Source organism: Bos indicus, chromosome 14, assembly GCF_029378745.1.
Source record: "Bos indicus isolate NIAB-ARS_2022 breed Sahiwal x Tharparkar chromosome 14, NIAB-ARS_B.indTharparkar_mat_pri_1.0, whole genome shotgun sequence".
In the NCBI taxonomy this organism is placed as follows: Eukaryota; Metazoa; Chordata; class Mammalia; order Artiodactyla; family Bovidae; genus Bos; species Bos indicus.
The window spans coordinates 44,399,946-44,418,847 of NC_091773.1; the positions used below are offsets into that span (position 1 = coordinate 44,399,946).

At 45.1% G+C, this 18,902-nt stretch overlaps 1 protein-coding gene across 2 annotated transcripts in view; it reads right to left on the reverse strand.

Annotated features, from left to right (window-relative positions):
• ZNF704 (zinc finger protein 704) overlaps positions 1-18,649 on the reverse strand; it is a 259,768-nt gene extending 241,119 nt beyond the window's left edge. For both annotated transcript variants that reach the window (XR_011570627.1, XM_070802741.1), the window contains exon 1: positions 18,016-18,649. Coding sequence is in view for 1 of the 2 variants with exons in the window: in XM_070802741.1 (XP_070658842.1) it covers positions 18,016-18,501 (486 nt within the window). In the remaining variant the exon portion in view is untranslated. The remainder of the gene's footprint in view (positions 1-18,015) is intronic.
• Positions 18,650-18,902: the final 253 nt, after the last annotated feature.

Consider the following 18,902-nt stretch of genomic DNA (forward strand, 5'->3'; position numbering starts at 1 on the left):
CAAGACTCTACCCCTTCCCCCATTATCCTCTATGCATAACTTAAGGTATAAAAACTACTTTGGAAAATAAAGTGCGGGCCTTGTTCACCGAAACTTGGTCTCACCATGTCGTTCTTTCTCTTACCTTCTGGCTGAATTATTCAGCCTCTTTTCTCCACTGAATTTCCTCACTGAGCTATCCTTATTTCAGCCTCTTTTCTCCACTGAATTTCCTCACTGAGCTATCCTCATTCTATTACTCTTTATCCTTAATTAACGTTTAATTAACCAATTGTTTCCTGATCCTCGCCGCTAACCCTGATCCTCGCCGACGCCGTCCCCGCTTCGAATTCCCTGGATCCACCGGGGCTGGACCTCAGCAACCAGGCAAGAAGACGTGACCTGTGAGCTTGGTGCCACTTTCCACAAAGTGGGAGTTCCTCACCCATTTTCTCATTCTTCTCCATCCCTTACTTCCTATTTCGGACAAGTTCTTTTATCCTGAAAACTTGACTCCTGTCCCACCTTTAGCCAAGACAAACAATAAGATTCTAAATACTAAAAGATCTGCACAAAACCTAAACAAACTAGGAACTCTCTACCCCTCATTTCCAATGCCAGAAAGGGGCTTCCACATAGAAACTCAGAGTGGGAGACTGAGAAAGGAAAGAAAGTCTGCCCAGTTCATTCAGGGACTTTTCTGCTGATGCCAAGAATCTGATATTAAAGTTGACATAGGATTATCTAGTAGGATGTAGACTGGATGTAATTCAACCCCATGCTCACTGCTAGAAACCAAGTTTTATCTGGAATTTACAAGGAAGAGAGCAGGGAAGGAAAATGAGGACTAGTCTGTGTGCTCTCTCTGATTCCTTTCCCCTTTTTTTTCTGAACTGTAGGAGACTGGACTCCCTTGAGCTGTGGTGACCCCCTCACTGGGGTATATTCATCAAATGGGTGATTTTGCTGTACTGGATTTTCTTTTCTCTTCCTCCTCTTCTTGTTTTCTAATATATATTAACCCTCGTCTCCCTCCTGCCTTCTTTCCTTCCTGAAAAAGCACAAGGAATGAACAATGACTTACTGACACTGAAAAATAAAACCAAATGAGTATAGGTGCATATAAAGCAGCACGGAGTTGTGACTGTGGATGGGGACAGTGTTTCTTTAGGGTTTCCGTGGTGGCTCAGCTGGTAAAGAATCCGCCTGCAGTGCAGGAGACTAGGGTTTGATCCCTGGGTTGGGAAGACTCCCTGGAGAAGGGAATGGCTACCCACTCTAGTATTCTTTTGAGGGGGTGACAAAATGTTCCAAAATTAGATTGTGGTTGATGGCTGACCAACTCTGCAACAATACTAGAAAATACTGACTGTGTAAAAGGAAGCATTATATGGTATATTATGTGAATTATATAATAATAAAGGTATTGAGAGAGAAACAGACAGAAGGAGCACTACAACTGAAGTGTTGCTGAGCTCCTTACTCCTAGGCACCTCCCCTTCTCTACCTGCACTCTCCCCCTAGACGTATTCTTAACCAGTTTCCTCACTGTAGATATTGTCCACGTGCCCATGACTTCTGATGTCCATCCCTGGTTGTCTTCTCCACCTGCCTCCTGCCTACCTGACATCTTCACACAGGGGTCTAACCGGCATCTCACACTTAACACAGTTAAGACCCTTAACAACAGTTAAGGGTGAACTGTTGATTCACACTTTCCAGACCAAATCTTCTCTTTCTCCATGGATTCTGAGCTCAGCAATGGACCACCATCCACAAAGTTTACTGTCTGTCTCTCCAGCTAGAATGTGAGTGGAAACCCTTCCCAAGTCTTTTTTCTTCTGAGTCCTTGGAGCTGACAAAGAGTATAGCTGTTGAATGAATAACCATGGGATTGAATGAAGTAGTAACCCCCCACCCCGCAAATTTCTTTAAACAATCAAACCATTAACTTGTCACTGAATTTAAACAAGATCTTTGAGATATCTCCATTTTAACACATAAAAAATAGGCATAGTTTACAAACAATGAAAACTACATCATTTCTATTATGGTTTTTAAAGTAAAAAGAATTTTCTCTAATAACCTCTGTGCTAGATTTCAAGAAAATTTCAAGTGACAAAATCAATACAGAGAGTTGAGAGACCTATTTGAATAGAAATCTCTTTTAGAATAAGAATAAAGAGCTGCAAAATATTGCTGTCACCCAACACATGGCTAAGCGCGCATTTTCAGAACCTCTTAAACATCCACCAAGTACTCCCGCAATGGGAAATCCAAATAGCAGTCACTGTTCCCTTTCCATAAACCCTATCTTGGATCATTTCAAACCTTCCAGTGGCTCTTCCATATGATCAACCTCCTCTTTCCCACCTAAGATGATATAGTGTCCAGTGCTTACATAGGCCCAAGGGTCCATTTTCCTCCTTTTACTGAGACAACTTTTATTGTGAGTTATATCTGATGAAAAAGATTGTTTTTCCTTCAGATATTCTTCACATTTTCATTTTCATAAGTCCTAATAGCAAGAAGATCAAACCAGTCAATCCTAAAGGAAATCAATCCAGAAAATTCATTTGAAGGACTGATGCTGAAGCTCCCATACTTTAGCCACCTGATGTGAAGAGCCAACCCACTGGAAAAGACCCTGATGCTGGGAAAGATTGAAGGCAGGAGGAAAAGGGGATGACAGAGGATGAGACGGTTGGATGGCATCACCAACTCAACGGACATAAGTCTGGGAAAACTCTGGGAGTTGGTGAAAGACAGGGAAATCTGGCGTGCTGCTGTCCATGGGGTCGAAAAAAGTCGGACACAACTCAGTCATTGAACAGAACTAAAGATCCTTATTGCTAACATTTCTACTATTTTTCTAAGTTTGTTAAACTAGTTCTGAGTTTTAAGTATATGAACTTACTAATTGAAAACACTGTCAAAAGCTTACATCCAAAAAAAAAATTGTTAAGCTAAACTTTGGATCCTAACCCAAACTGATACAAATTAATGGTTTCTTCTTCAGCAAGCACTTGTAGGTGACTTTTAAAGCATAAACAAGCTAAGTGAAAGTGTTTATGAAAACTGTATTTCATGTTGTTTTAATTTAAACTCCAAAATAAAGTCCTTCTCTCCTTAAATTTCCATTGTTGCTTAGGTAACAATCCCAATTATTTTTTAAATCTGTTGGCCCCAAATGTTTTCTGAAATGTTTGACAAATATGTCATTTGGTAAAAAAAATTCTATATGTATGTGTGTATATATAGATATATATATTGTCCACAAAAACTGCCCCATTTTTCTCCAATACATTTTTCACATCTGTAAAATGGAGATAATAAAATCTACCTTCCAAGATCACCAAGTTAGCTATGAGTTGTTGTTGTTCAGGCACTCAGTCATGTCCCACTCTCAGCAACCCCATGGACTGTAGCACGCCAGGCCTCCTTGTCCTTCACCAACTCCCAGAGTTTGCTCAAACTCATGTCCATTGAGTCAGTGATGCCATCCAACCATCTTGTCCTCTGTCATCCCCTTCTCCTCCTGCCTTTGGTCTTTCCCAGTATCAGAGTCTTTTCCAATGAGTTAATTCTTTGCATCAGGTGGCCAAAGTACGGGAGCTTCAACTTCAGCATCAGTCCTTCCAATATTCAGGAGTGATTTCCTTTAGGATGGACTGGTTGGATCTCCTTGCAATCCAAGGGACTCTCAAGAGTCTTCTCCAACACCACAGTTCAAAAGCATCAATTCTTTGGCTCTCAGCTTTCTTTCTAGTCCAACTCTCACATCCATACATGACTACTGGAAAAACCATAGTTTTGACTATATGGACCTATGTCAGCAAAGTAATGTCTCTGCTTTTTAATATGTTTTCTAGCTTTGTCATAGGTTTTCTTCCAAGAGAGTGATGAGCATCCTCTATAAATTATAATGCATTAAATGCTGGGTAATACTGAAATATTGAACAATAGCCAATAAAGAGTCCAACACAGGGTACTGAGTGTTAATAAATGCTCAACACCTTTATTTGCAGTAGTCATACTGCTATTGACAGAAAATGTGTCAATCTGCATATCCTATGGGATGTATATGTTCCTTTTCATTTAAACAACTGTGATACTTTCAATCTTGTGAAAACCATAGTATTAAATACACTCGCCTTGGTATCAGCACTGTGTGATATTCTGCTCCCTGGGCACCTTGTAATTCTGTCATGATAGCACTTCCCACATCTCCTGTCTCCCCCACTGGACTCATCACAGAGCCTGATTTACCAAGAGAAGGAGGGTTTTCTACCAGGTTTTAAACTTCACATGGAGGACTGGTGTTCACAGATACACAAGTGAAAATTCACCACATATAATACTCATTTTTTTTTATATTGAAGAAATTAGCAGCTTTATGAGGAAATATATTTCAAAGCTTGCAAGACCCACTAACAATATTTTAACCTTGCTCTGTGACAATTTATTTCTTTAATAATGATGTTTTAGTAATTTATCCCAAGCATAAGCCACTTATCCATGGATTTCCCATTTAGAAAAAATAATTTTAAACTGGAATTTCCCAAAATGCATCCGAAGGAAAGGTGTTCTAGAAAAAAATAAATAAATAAAAGGCTCCAATAAATATGTAAATGGTCCAATAAATATGTAAATGCCACAATCTATATTCACCTTCTTAGAAATTCAAAATGGCCCTTGTTATCTAAGGCCAATAACTTACTCATGGGTATATAGGTGTTATACTTCTCTTTCAATTTCTTTTATGTTTAAAACATTTTATAACTTGCAAAAAAAAAAAAAATCTGTATCTTTCTTTTTAACTGGAATTCCCCTAAATTGTTAAACTAGAGTCCTTTTCTCCTCCTTACTAGATATCTTCCAATATGGAAGCAAGCAGGTACAAGCATTTAGAAGGATACATTGAGCTCTGCATCCCCATTTACCCAAAAAACAATGACTTCTTCCCCAAACAAAAGTACAACAGGTCATAGACACCAATGCAGAGGTTTTCAGCCCCAAGCAAGTTAGAGGTGAGAGGTAACATCACTGGTATCGACATCACAGGTCTTAGCGACACAAAATTCAATGTGTGTGGTAAGACTTTCCCCTCCTGCGTGGCTAATACCCAGGCTTTTTCCAAAATAAGAGCTAGACATCTGAACAGACTGATGAACTTGAGGGCAGGAATGTTTTTGTCCTCTTTGCACAAGTAGATAAATGACTCTCAGCTTCCTGAGATGAAAGGGAAGATTCAAGCTCACCACTGATACAATGGAACACTCAGAGTTCAGAAGAACGAAGTCACTTCAGGAAGCAGCTCTCTGAAATACCTTGGGAGTGTGGAACAAGCAGGAAGCTCTAACAGTCAAAATGACTGTAGGATTTTGGGTCCTTGAACAAAGTTCTACAAAAGATTCTTTTCCGGAACCAAAAAGGAAATAAATTGCCATCCATCTCTAATTTCAGGAGGTCTCTGGCCATATTTAATAACAATAGGCAAATTTCTCTGGTGATCCAGTTGTTAAGATTCCGCCTGGGGACATGGGTTTGAGCCCTGGTCGGGGAAGATTCCACATGGCATGGAGTGACTAATGTCATGCGCCACAATAAGAGAAACCACCACAATGAGTAGCCCTTCCCTCCCCTCCCCCGCCACTGCTTGCTGCAACTAGAGAAAGCCCAGACACAGCAACGAAGACCCAGTGCAGCTAAAATAATTTAAAAAAAAAAAAAATTAAAAAATAACAATAGGCAATGGCAAAACAATATTATCCCAATTTTATCTGATAACACTGAAGCACTGGGACATCAAGTTATTTGATGAGGCCATGCAATTAGCAGTGGAGAAGTCAGAATTGAAACCCAGAGCCTGTGTTAGCTCATTTCCTGATTTACGAGGAGGAACCAGTGGGGAGGGGGCAGAGGGCAGGGTCATCTGCTCTGACTCAGTCATGTTCCCTCTTGCCTTACTAAAGAGCCCACAACACAGATCCTACTAATGGACTAAAATTATCCTGCTTACAGGTTTTACTACATGATATTTCAAGGCATGTAGCCTTTAAAAAATTGGATTTAATTTAAAATGTCAAAGCACTTTTGACATTCACTTATTTGAACCAGCCATCCCCAATTAGTCCTTCATCAGGGAGACTTTACTGTCACTCGGCCTTCCAGTATGACAAGAACATAAGGAAAGCAAGTGTGTCACTGCTGAGTGTGGTGTGAGGCCTGGAAAACACGCTCTTAGTCCACATGGAGCTGTGGACAGGCAAAATCCTTTTAATTCTTTGCATCTCAAAGCTCCATGGTCTTCTGCAAGATGAATGAACCCCTCTTGTATGTTACTGCAGAGTTCTTACCCTAAAATTACAGACTCTCCTTCAAAACTCTAGTGTGTGTGTGGATGTGTGTGCACTCAGTCATGTCTGACTCTTTGTGACCCCATCGACTGTAGACCACCAGATTCTTCTGTCCATGGAATTTTCTAGGAGAGAATACTAGAGTGGGTTGCCATGTCCTTCTCTAGGGGATGTTCCTGACCCAGGGATCAAACCCGCGTCTCTTGCAGTGCCTGCACTGGCAGGCAGATTCTTTACCACTGCACCACCTGGGAAGCCCCTCGAAACTCCACAGTCGAGCCTACTTCCCCCATGTATAAACTTTAACTCTGGATTTTCCAAATAGTACCTTAAATGAAAAGTGAGAACTTAATCACTCTCAGAGTTATTATATTCTGTTCCAATTCATCCAGTAAATGAGAGCAACAGAAGTTATTTGTCAAATTTGTGATCTAAACTCATCCTTTGCCTAATTACTCAGGAATCACCTCCTGTCCAAATCATATAATCTTCTTCATATAGATTGGCTACAAATGCTTTAGGATACATATCAAAATTTCATCCCAACCTGTTGTAGCCATGCAAGGTCTCTCAACGGATCTAATCCTGACCTTGGGGATAAAGAGGAAAAGGGGCTTTGAACCTCTTTATCGATAACTTGGCAGGAATCGGCCAGGCTGTGGGCTCCCCAGAAGTGGAAATCGGTCTTATTCACTCTTTTTTTCCTACATGTATATCAGGAACATGGCATGCAATGACCTATAATAAACATCTCCTGAGGGAATGACCAGAAACCTGGAGAGCAAACCCAAAGAAAATCATATTTCAAACAGATTCAACTAAACAGGTAGGTTGGTTACAAGTGCCTCTGAAAGTGTTACTCACTTACTCATGTTTGACTCTTTTCGACCCCATGGGCTATAGCCTACCAGGCTCCTCTGTCCATGGAATTCTCCAGGCAAGAATACTGGAGTGGGTAGCCATTACCTACTCCAGTGGATCTTCCTGACTCACGGATAAAACCTGGGCCTCCTGCACTGCAGGCAGATATTTTACTGTCTGAGCCACCCACCAAGGAAGCCCCAAGGGCCTCTAAGTCTCAGATATTTCAGAAAGTCTAATGGAAACCATGCATTTACCTTAGAAGAGATGGGACAGGGCAATGAAAGGTCAAGTTTCCTCAGCTTTAGCAGACATTGTATCAAGCCATGGTGCAATACTGGCTGCTCCATGTAGACCAGAAGCTCTGACAGTGCACACTGCTGTGGGAGGGACAGGCTCCCACACCTCTCCCCTTGGAGTCCCCCTGAGTGGGCAGGACAGGGTAATGAGACCAGGACGGATTTACTAATGAACAGTGTCCAGAGGCTCTCAGAGGCATCCTGCCTATATCTCTCTGCTCCTTCTCACTAAGCTCAGGTGAGCAGATTCCAGGCAGGGCTGACTTTTGACCTTTCCTCCTCCTTTCCTAACCCTTGTGCTATGGGGCACTGCAGGCTCAACTAGTAAAATCTGGTAGAGGAGGAGAGGCCCTACTTAAGGGCTGAGTATAAACTATGTTTTCTACGCTGGTTTACCAGGCGCACCACACCAGAAATTAAGGGAATTTGGTTCACAATAAAATGGGGCTCATCTGCTATTTATTACCATCCTCTGGAGGCTCAGTGGTAAAGAATCCGCCTGTCAATGCAGGAGAAGTGGGTTCAATCCCTGGATCGGGAAGATCCCCTAGAGAAGGGAATAGCAACCCGCTCCAGTATTCTTGCCTGAAAAATCCTGCAGACAGAGAAGCCTGGTGGGCTACAGTCCATGGGGTTGCAAAGAGTTGGACACAATTTAGTGACTGAACAACAACCACAAACAACAACAAGAAGTTGTCCTCTGAGCACACAAGTGCCCTGGGGATTGCACAGGGAGGGGGGCTGATCTGAACAGGATTCACAGAGGGTCCTGCCCACCTCCCACAGCCACAAGTGAGACCACCTCTCCCTGATGTATTTTAGAAAGCAGAGTGTTCCCAAAATAGAAGTGGATAAACAGTGAGTGGTGGATCACTTCAGGAAACTGATTTTTCTAACTACAACTCCAAGGGAGTAAACTAGGTACAGACAGATCATTCCAGGCACAAAGGACTAACTCAGCAAGGAGGGCGATAACTTGGCATTGGCAGACCAGGTGCTAATCCTGGCCCTGCCTAACCGGCTAGTCAGCCCTAACTGGACAAGGCATTTCTGATTTTCTAGCCCCAGTGTCCTGAGCAGTTGAAGGAGGGTGTTGGGTTACCAGATAATCTATTTCACTTCCACATCTGGCAGTCGACAGTTCAGTGAATGACAACTTTGTCTGGTATCAGAGGCACATGCCTTCCCCCCGAGCCAACGCAGACCATGTGCAGCACATATACTTGCTAGCAAATTGAAATTCAGTGCTTGCACTCAGTCCCTGCCAAGGGCTTCGTAAAGTCATCTGATAGCCCAGAAATAGTCTGAGAGATGTCCCTACAGAGCCAGCACACACGAAGCAGATTCCTCTCGATTAACATTTATTAAGCATTGAAAGTGGACACTTTGACATATATCATCTCACTTAAGTGCCAAAGAATTGATGCTTTCATACTATGGTGCTGGAGAAAACTCTTGAGAGTCCCTTGGACAGCAAGGAGATCAAACCAGTCCATCCTAAAGGAAATCAGTCCTGAATATTCATTGGAAGGACTGATGCTGAAGCTGAAATTCCAGTACTTCGGCCACCTGATGCAAAGAGCCAACTCATTGTAAAAGACCCTGATGCTGGGAAAGATTGAAGGCAGGAGGAGAAGGAGATGACAGAGGATGAGATGGTTCGATGGCATTATTGTCTCAATGGACATGAGTTTGAGCAAACTCAGGGAGATAGTGAAGGACAGGGAGGCCTGGGGTGCTGCAGTCCATGGGGTCACAAAGAGTCAGACATTACTGAGTGACTAAACAACAACAATCTCACTTACAAACCTTTCTTCCCAATTTTCCAATAGATGAACTCTTAATAGAACTACAAGCAGTCTTTCAGGTCCAGATTTCTCCTAAACTTATTATATAACAGTACATGATCAATCTCTTCCGATTCTCTGGCTCTCATCCCTAAACTAATATACAGCATCGCAGAGCGAAGTCTGGCCTTGTTATCTCAGCCCCCTACTGCTTTGCCTTCACTAAGTAACAACTTATACTAGAATCCTTCCTCCGTTTGACAGTGTCCTTATATTTTTTTCTTTTATAAAAAATAAAGTTCTGGTTGAAGATATTTACCTGCTATTCATCATTCATCATTCCTCACCCAGGAGGTTAGTTTCTTTAGGTTTGAGGGGCTGTGTGTATCTTACCATTGCCCATAAACCTGAAAGCTTCTTTGATCAGAAATTGACAACTGTGTAATACAAAGTTTCTCTTCTTGTCTCATTTAAAGCCCAACTTAGTGTCCATGATAGTAACCAAGCATCTCAGATACTTAGTATCTATTCCTCTATTTCCTGAGCTGTAGCAAATCCTCCTCAATGTAAATAGACATAAACATCAAAAACAAATAGGGAAAGATTAAAAGCACAGGCTCTGGATGTGAACCACAGCTCTGCTGTGACCAACAGCCTCAGGTGTGCTATTTCAGGTCCAAATCGGTATATTCAGCTGGAGCAGGTGTGCATGCATGCTCAGTCACTTCAGCAGTGTCCAACTCTTTGCGATCCTATGGACTGTAGCCTGCCAGTCTCCTCTGTCCATGGGAATTCTCCAGGCAAGAATACTGGAGTGGATTGCCATGCCCTCCTCCAGGGGATCTTCCCTACCCAAGGACTAAACCTACATCTCCTGCATTGCAGATGGATTTTTTACTGCTGAGACAATGGGGAAGCCCCCAACTGGAGCATATTGATTCTCAAATCATAATTTCTCAGGAAATCCTCCTTCATATAAAGTATTTAGCACAGTTCCTGGTTTATAAATATTCAGAAAATATTCATTCATATTAACATTATCTTGGAATCCAAACTGTCCTGCATTTCATTCTTATTTTTTAATGATTTTATTGGTTCCCCTTTGTTTTCTCCAATCCACTGACCCCTCACTTTTTACCAGCCCATGGCCCTTTCCTGTCCTTACTTTTCTTAGGGCCCATAGTCCATCATTATAGTCACAGCAGTATCAACTTCACCAACAATATTTTCTCTCTTTCCATTGCTCAACCGCCTGGCTAAATTCAGCTCTCTGCTTTGTCTCTAAGAGACATCAAAGGCTTAATGGTACTAGAGACGGAGTTGGACTGCCCAGGGCTCAAACCCCTGCTCTCCCACCTAACACTTGTGTATTTTCAAGTAAATTGCTTATCACTTCTGTAAAATGAGGATGATATAATAATGCCTGACAGGGATATGTAATGAAGTTTCAATGAGACTGCACACTTAGACTTGCACTGCGTGTGCATGCTCAGTCATATCCGACTCTGAAAACCCAATGGACTGTAGCCTGTAAGTCTCCTCTGTCCATGAAATTCTCCAGGCAAGAAGACTGGAGTGGGTTGCCACACCCTCCTCTAGGGGATCTTCCCTATCCAGGGATTGAACCTACATCTCCTGTGTCTGCTGCATTGCAGGAAGATGACCGCTGAGCCATGGGGGAAGCCCAGATTTGCTCTAGCATAGTCATTAAATAACTTAATAAACATTAGCTCGGATTCTTTTTGTTATTATTATTCTGTGTTTGAACCAATGGAATGAAGCTGGGAAAATCACACACCCAGACAGAGTGCTTACTCTGTCCATGTAGAAGCACCAACATCAGGTGGGGTCCTTGATACTATCCAGCTGCTCTATTTGATTTCTCTGGTACATCTGTTCTCCTGCTCTCCCACAGCACTACATCCTGGCTTCAGCTCTTCAAATCTCCTTCAGTCTCAGCTGATGACCTTCCCTCCTGCTGCAGGGGGAAACATAAGCCATCAGATGAGTACTACTTGATCTGACCACCATCCAATGCAGAACCATCCACATCAGGACCCACTTTCCCTATCTTCTCTCTAACTCAGTGGAAGAAGGGTCTTTCCTTCTATCAAAGGCCAGTATCAATACTTGGTTTCCAGATCCCCTTTTCCAAGGACTTTCTCTTGCAGTATCCCTCTTATCTCTGCATCTTCGGCTCCTCCCTAAGGCGACTCACAACAATCCTCACCTCTTGGTATTCATGCCCTTGCATATTTCCTCCCCTCAAGTGTGGGTGGGACCCATCTTTTACTTTTAAGCAATAGACTATGGCAATGATGATGGAGTACTGCTTCTGTGAATACAGTGCCTTATATGAGACTCCACCTTACCAGCAGACAGGGACTTAGATTCTCCTTGCTGACTTAATGAAGTAAGAGGCCATGCTGAGGAAATCATGTAACAAAGCACTGCAGAAGTGGAGGTGGGGCTGAGGCAGAGGGGCTCCAGGAACTGAGGGGAGCCTACATAGGAATAGGCAGCAAGAAGCTGGATCCTCAGGCCTGCAGATGAAAGGGAATAAATTCTGCTAACAACCAGAGTGAACTGAGAAGTGAATTCTTCCCCAGTCAAGCCTCCCAATGAGAACACAGCCTACCCAACACTTTGACTACAGCCCTGTGAGACAACAGCAGACCCAGCTAAGCCTGGCCCTGACTCCTAACCCATAGATGTTGGGAGAATGCTTGTAAGCCAAAAAGCCTATGGTACAGTAAATCCCCTACATATGAAGGAGTTCCATTCTGAGAGTGCTTTTGTAAGTCTAATTTGTTTGTAAGACCAACGATGTTAGCCTACATACCCAACTAATACAATCAGCCCTATGCTGGATTTGGTGTTTGTGCGTGCTTAGTCGTGTTCGACTCTCTGCAGTCCTATGGACTGCAGCCCACCAGCCCCTCTGTTCACGGAAATTTCCAGGCAAGAATACTGGAGTGGGTTGCCGTTTCCTAATCCAGGGATTGAACCTGTGTTTCCTGCATTGGCAGGTGGGTTCTTTACCAGTAGCACCACCTGGGAAACCTGGGGAGCTGTACTCAATAGGTTTATAATACTTTTCACACAAATAATACATTTTAAAAATAACAAAGACATAATCTTACAGCACCTTGAAAAGTACAGTAGTACAGTATAGCAGCTGGCACAAAAGGGCTGGCATTGAGTGAACAAGCAAGAAGCATTACTGAATGGAGGAGGGAGAGGAAGTGGGAGATGGTAGAGCTGAAGGACTGTCAGCAATAGGAGATGGAGGGCAAGCTGCAATATCACACTGATGACATCAAGCATGAGTGACATTGCAGTTTGCCCTCCACTGGACACTCCTGACATAGACATTCTATCTACCCTCTTGAAAAAGCAATCCAGTGATGTCTAGGTAGTGGCTCTTTTTTTCTCATTTTCTTTGTCATAGATGACACAGCAGCACTGGATTGCATTCTGAACAACTGCTGCAACCTTCGTGCCCTGCTCTACCTTTGAGTCCTGCAACTCAAAAACTAACAGGCCCTCCTCAGATAAAGAACATCTCCTTGCCGTCTCCTGTGCCGTGACGCTCTTTGGTACTTCCATAACTTCTGGAAGCATCTCCGGAACTTCCCAGGCAGTTACTGTATCTGCACTCACACTCGCTGCCTCACCACTTACTTTTACATCATGAAGGTTGGCTCTAGCCTTGAACCAATGAAACAAGCCATAGCTGTCATTAAAAGATGTGCCCTTTGATTCTTCACTGTGTTTCTTCAAGTCTTCATAAAGGCTTTTAGCTTTTTCTCAAATCACCATTAAGCTGAGTGGGACTCTGATCCTGCACCCACACACTGAGAAGTTTCTCCATCTCCATCACTTTTCTATGCTTCTTCAATATTATTGTGGACATCATTGGCAGAGCAGACTTTACATGTTCCATGATCTTGTCCTTAGAGTCATGCTGATGGTTGAATGATTCATGTTATAGAATAATTAACATCTACCATCTCTTTGCCTCACTCCACCCTCAATTATTTTCACTTTTGTTTCCATTGTTATTGCTTGGCCCTTCTTGGCAGTACCAGCTACATCACTGCTGCTTTTACACTTGCTTCTGGACATCTTGGGCTTGAAATAAAGACACTGTACTACTGGACTCTATACTGTACTGTACAGTAAAGCATACAGAAGCACAACCACTTGCAGAGGATGCACACTAGTGACCAAGTATGCCAGACACACGAGCTAACTTACACTCTTGGACACGTGAATGTACATTCGCACCTTTGGAAGTTTGCCACCTGAAGGTTAGTATGTAGGGGGCTTATTATGCTTTGTTACACAGCACCAGAAAACAAATATACTTCCCATACAGGTAACAGCTAATTCCTACCGTGCTACGGTCTCTATATTAGCGCTACTGTGCGTGCGTGCATACTAAGTCACTGCAGTTGTGTCCAGCTCTTCGCAACTGTATGGACTGTAGCCCTCCAGGCTCCTCTGTCCATGGGATTCCCCAGGCAAGAATACTGGAGTGGGTTGCCATGCCCTCCTCCATGGGATCTTCCTGACCTAGGGATTAAGCCCATGTCTCCCGTGACTCCTGCCTTGCAGGCTTACTGCAGAGACTACTGTATCCTATCTTTAAAAAATTCTAGACCATATGTTCTCCAGATTCTCCCCCTTCTCTCTACTTTCCTTTCTAGCAAAGGACTTTTAAAAGAGTTTGAAAGAGTTTTTCACTGTGTTCTCACCTCTGCTCACTGCTCAGGCCACTCAGGTCACATCACTGACTTTACATTCTTTGGTTAAGAATACCAATACATTGTGCGTTATCTAATCCGAATGAACATGTCTCTGTCCTTGTCTTACTCAGTATCCCAGTGGTATTCAACACAGTTCATTACTCCCTACTTCTGGAACTATATCTTCTCCTGCCTTATTGTACTTTTTATTTTCTAGTTTTCCTCTGACTTGTTTGGTTGCTGTTTCTCAATTGTCTTTGCTGGCTTCTCCTTCCACACCCAAACTTAAACAGTGCTCTGCTCCAGAGTCTGGCCCAAGACTGTCCTCTGGCTTGCTGCACTCCCTTTCTTGTCCCCAGCTTCAATATTATTGCGGACACCATTGGCAGAGCAGACTTTACATGTTCCATAATCTTGTCCTTAGAGTCATGCTGATGGTTGAATGATTCATGTTATAGAATAATTGACATCTACCATCTTTTTGTCAATTGTCTTGGACATGTGAACGTACGTTCACATCTTTGCTACACAGCAGGTCACACCTGCTTCTCCCATATTTTTCTCTCCAACCCTAATCTCGCCTCTAAGTTCCACACCTTACAGCCATCTACCTACTTGCAGTTCCCATGCCTATGTCTAAGCATCATCTCAGACTTAACATGCCCCAAAGAGAATATTTAATTGTTTCCCTCACAAAAACCTGTTGTTCTCCAGCTTTCCCAATATCAGTAAATGGCACATCTAACCAACCTTTACATTGGGGTCTCACCCCAGATTCCTGCCACCTAATCCATCAGCAAGTTATCGCAGGTGGATCTTCACAATTGATCCTGAATCTGTCCCCTCATGTCTAACTCCACTCTGGTCCAAACTGCTTGGCCTCTCACATGCACTTCCACAATCACCTTGGAACTGGATCCCTGCCCCTCCCAGCTGCCCTCTATATCCCACACAGCATGACCCTATTAAAAATACAAACCATGTATCAACCTAGAGGGGTGGGATGGGGAGGGAGATGGGATGGAGGTTCGAGAGAGAGGACATATGTATATCTATGGCTGATTCATGTTGAGGTTTGACAGAAAGCAACAAAATTCTGTAAAGCAATTACCTTGAATTAAAAAATTAATAAAAAAATACAAACCACTTTGTATGCCTTTACTGCTTAAAACCTTGCAAATATTTTTTCTCCACTTTTAAAGGCCCACCAAGCTCTATGTCGCTGGCCTGTAAGCTAGCTACCTGACATATTGCCTACCTACCAAGCTGCAGCCACACTCGGCCTTTTCTCCTTCCCACCTCAAGACTTTTGCAATTTTTATTCTGGAACGATCTTCCCAAACTACACGTCTCAAATCTCAGATCAAATGTCCCCTCCTCAGGGAGGCCTTCTCTCTACTAGCTTTCTTCTCTTCCTCCTCGATAGCATCAGTTCCCTTATGAGGGGATACATCACAATCTCAAGCACCAGGCTTCTTTATTTGTTTGGATGGTTGTTGCTCTGGATTCTCTTGCAGGATGTGGGCATCTGGAAGGTGCTGTGTTCTAGAATAGTACCTGGCACATAGTAGGTGTTTAATAAATATGTGAATAAATGAATGCCTGCTGCTGCTGCTAAGTTGCTTCAGTCGTGTTCAACTCTGTGCGACCCCATAGACAGCAGCCCACCAGGCTCCCCCGTCCCTGGGATTCTCCAGGCAAGAACACTGGAGTGGGTTGCCATTTTCTTCTCCAATGCATGAAAGTGAAAAGTGAAAGTGAAGTCGCTCAGTCGTGTTTGACCCTTAGCGACCCCATGGACTGCAGCCTACCAGGCTCCTCTGCCCATGGGATTTTCCAGGCAAGAGTACTGGAGTAGGGTGTCATTGCCTTCTCCGAATGAATGCCTAAATATAAATATAAATATAAATATAAATATAAATATATATATATAATATTGCCATTCGTGGGCTTCCCAGGTGGCTCAGTGATAAAGAATCTGCCTGCAAAGTAGGAAATGTGGGTTTGATCCCTGGGTCAGGAAGATCCCATGAGTACTCTTGCTTGGAGAATTCCATGGACAGAGGAACCTGACAGGTTACAGTTCATGGGGTGGCAAAGAGTCGGACATGACTTAGAGACTAAACAGCAAATTGACATTCTTAAATGCATTAGAATAAAATGATCGTATTTTATTCATTAGAAAACCTCTTTAGATGCAGTGTCAAGATGACTTTAAAGCAGCAAAGATTATAAAATTATACCTCAAACTATTCAATATATAAATTTCTGAAAAGTTATGGGCAACCCAAAATGTTATAAAATAAGGCCCATTTTGAAAGAATTTAACAGAAATTTGCCTGGAGATGTGAAAATCTTTTTCTGATAAAATGAATGATCACATCAAGTTCTTTGGTTTTTATCAATTTGATTTTTTTATATTGGGTTTGCTTTGATCACAGGACATAAATTATAATTAATTTTTCCATCACAAATTGTGCAATGACTGTCCAAACTACAAGACATCTTTTCAGTATTTCTGGACAAAAATGGTAAGGAGTCACTACTCTTGTTACTTAATGTCACTGATGCCATGTGATTTAATTCCAAACCCAGCTATATCCTGTGGCCATACAATGCAGGCTTTTTATTAGACCATGGTAATGAGGGTGGTCATGGTCTGGATTCCAACAAGCAACTGTCAAAAACTATCATCCCAAATGACCACTTGCTGAAAATTTCTCACTCCCAGAGCTGGTACTTCCAGGGTGGTCTAGGAAAGAAAGTTGTGCCCGTGTCTACTCTGGGGCTCTTTAAATGCTAATGTTTAACATTTCTTTGGAACTGCAATTTCATGCTTTGAGGAGTAGACTTTTTTTCTGGTTCCTTTTTTTTAAAGGTTTAAAAAAAAAAAAATAGTCTCTATCTATTAAGCTCATGTGTTTTTCTTCCTGAAATAGCAATATCTTGTGAAAATTCCCATCAACAGTGTTATTCAGTGGATTTTAAGCACCAGAAAAATCTTCAGAAAAATCACTCACTCCATTGCTTACCACTTGCTGCCCTCAAAACTTCTTAGCAACATACACTGTGCATGAACCTCAACGTGGTTTGCTTTGTCCAATCACATGCCTGAAAGCCCAGCCAGTCAGTTGTGTAATAATAAACCCCTTATCTCCTGAAGATACACAAACGGAAAGATCTCTCAGTGCTTCAGTACACAAGGGACTTTGCTTGAATTCTCAGCTGAAATTCACATCCATTTTAAATGCCAAATGACCCCCACTTTCTCTGGTTTCCTTTTTTATTTTTTTCTCATTTGCAATTTTGAGGAGGGGGGGAAAGAACCCCAAATGCTAAACAATGTCGAGTTTAAACGGGGTTGGGGGGTTGAGGGGGTGGGAGGCACTGCCAAAAGCTGCCAGCAAAATATATGTAGAAACCCAGGGCTTGGTTCTTGCTGTCCTGGGCTTACCGGTTCCCTCACAGGCGCCGGTGATGGAAACTCACCCACAATTGTTCTCGGATGCAGAAGGGGTTGAGAGATTGACAAGAGAAGCGGTTTGCTAGTTTCCACGAGCTAGACTAGTCCTCGGAATAAGGGGAAGGGGGACCCTCGTACTTCCTGGGGACGAATATTACCTCACGGCCACCTACCTCGCCCGTCCCCACCAGGCGCAGACCGGCTCCTACCTCGTCCCGCCTCCAAGTTCCCCGCCTCACCCGGGAGAAGCGTCCTTTGCCCGCAACCCACCCCGGACGAGCACGCCTAGGCGGCCCTGGAGGAAAGGGGGAGCGGCCGCCCGGGGAAGGTGTGGGGCGCGAGCGCTGAGCTTCATCAGTCCCCTCGCTCGGCCCGCGCGGCCGCCGGACACACCCCTCCCGGGCCGGCCTCTGCGGTCGCGGGTCCGGGCCGCAGCCGGCGCCGCGCCGGAGCCCGGGGCCAGTCCCCCTCCCCGCGCCCAAGGGTCCCGCGCGCGCCCCGGCAGCCGGCTCGCACCTTCAAGGCGCCCCGGGCCGGGCCCTTGGGGAGCGCGCGGCCGGGGCCGAGGGCCACGAAGCGCTCGTCGCCGTCCTCGTCGTCGTCGTCGCCGTCCACCACCTCGACGACCACCTCCTCGTCCTCGTCCTCGTCGTCGTCATCCTCCTCCTCCGCGCCCCCTCGGGGCTTCGCCGGCGCCCGCCCGAGCCCCCTCCGCCGCCGGCTCCCGCCTTCTTCGTCCTCGTCTTCCTCCCCCAGAAGCAGCAGCACCGGAGACGAGGCTGCGGCGGCGGCGGCCCCGGCGCGAGGGGGGTCGGTCCCGGCGTTGCGCGGTGGCGGCAGCGGCGGCCTCCAGCTCTCCGGGGCCGGGGCCGAGGCGGGCGGCGGGAGCCCGGGCAGCGCGCCTTCCCGGGCGGGCGCGGGCGCGGGGCCGGGCGGCTGCAGCGCGGCGCTGCCCCGGCGGCTGCCCAGGCTGGAGCGCTTGGCTAGACGCCGCGCCTGCATGCCTGCCCGCGGGCTGCCGGCCGCCGCGCCGAGCCGGAGAGTTGGTCACCTCCCCCTCCTCGTCCTCCTCCTCTTCCTCCCCGGGCGGCCGCTGTGGTCGCAAGGCGCCCGCGGCGCGGAGCTGCCGGGGGGCTGCGGGAGCCGCCTCCCCGGGGCCGCCGGCTGCCACTGGCTGCAGAGGCGCGGGCGCCGCCTTCGCTGGACCGGCCCGCGGGGACGCCGGCGGCTACGGCGGGGCGGCGCGGCGGCCGCGGGCGGGGGTGGGTGTGAGCGAGCGGCGCGCTGCCGCCTCCGCCGCCGCCGCCGCCCGGGAGCCGCGGGCCGCGCTGCGCTCCATGCGGCCGGCGGCCGGGCCCGCGCGCTCCGGGCCTACAGCTGCCGTTCCCCGGCGCGAGCTGTTT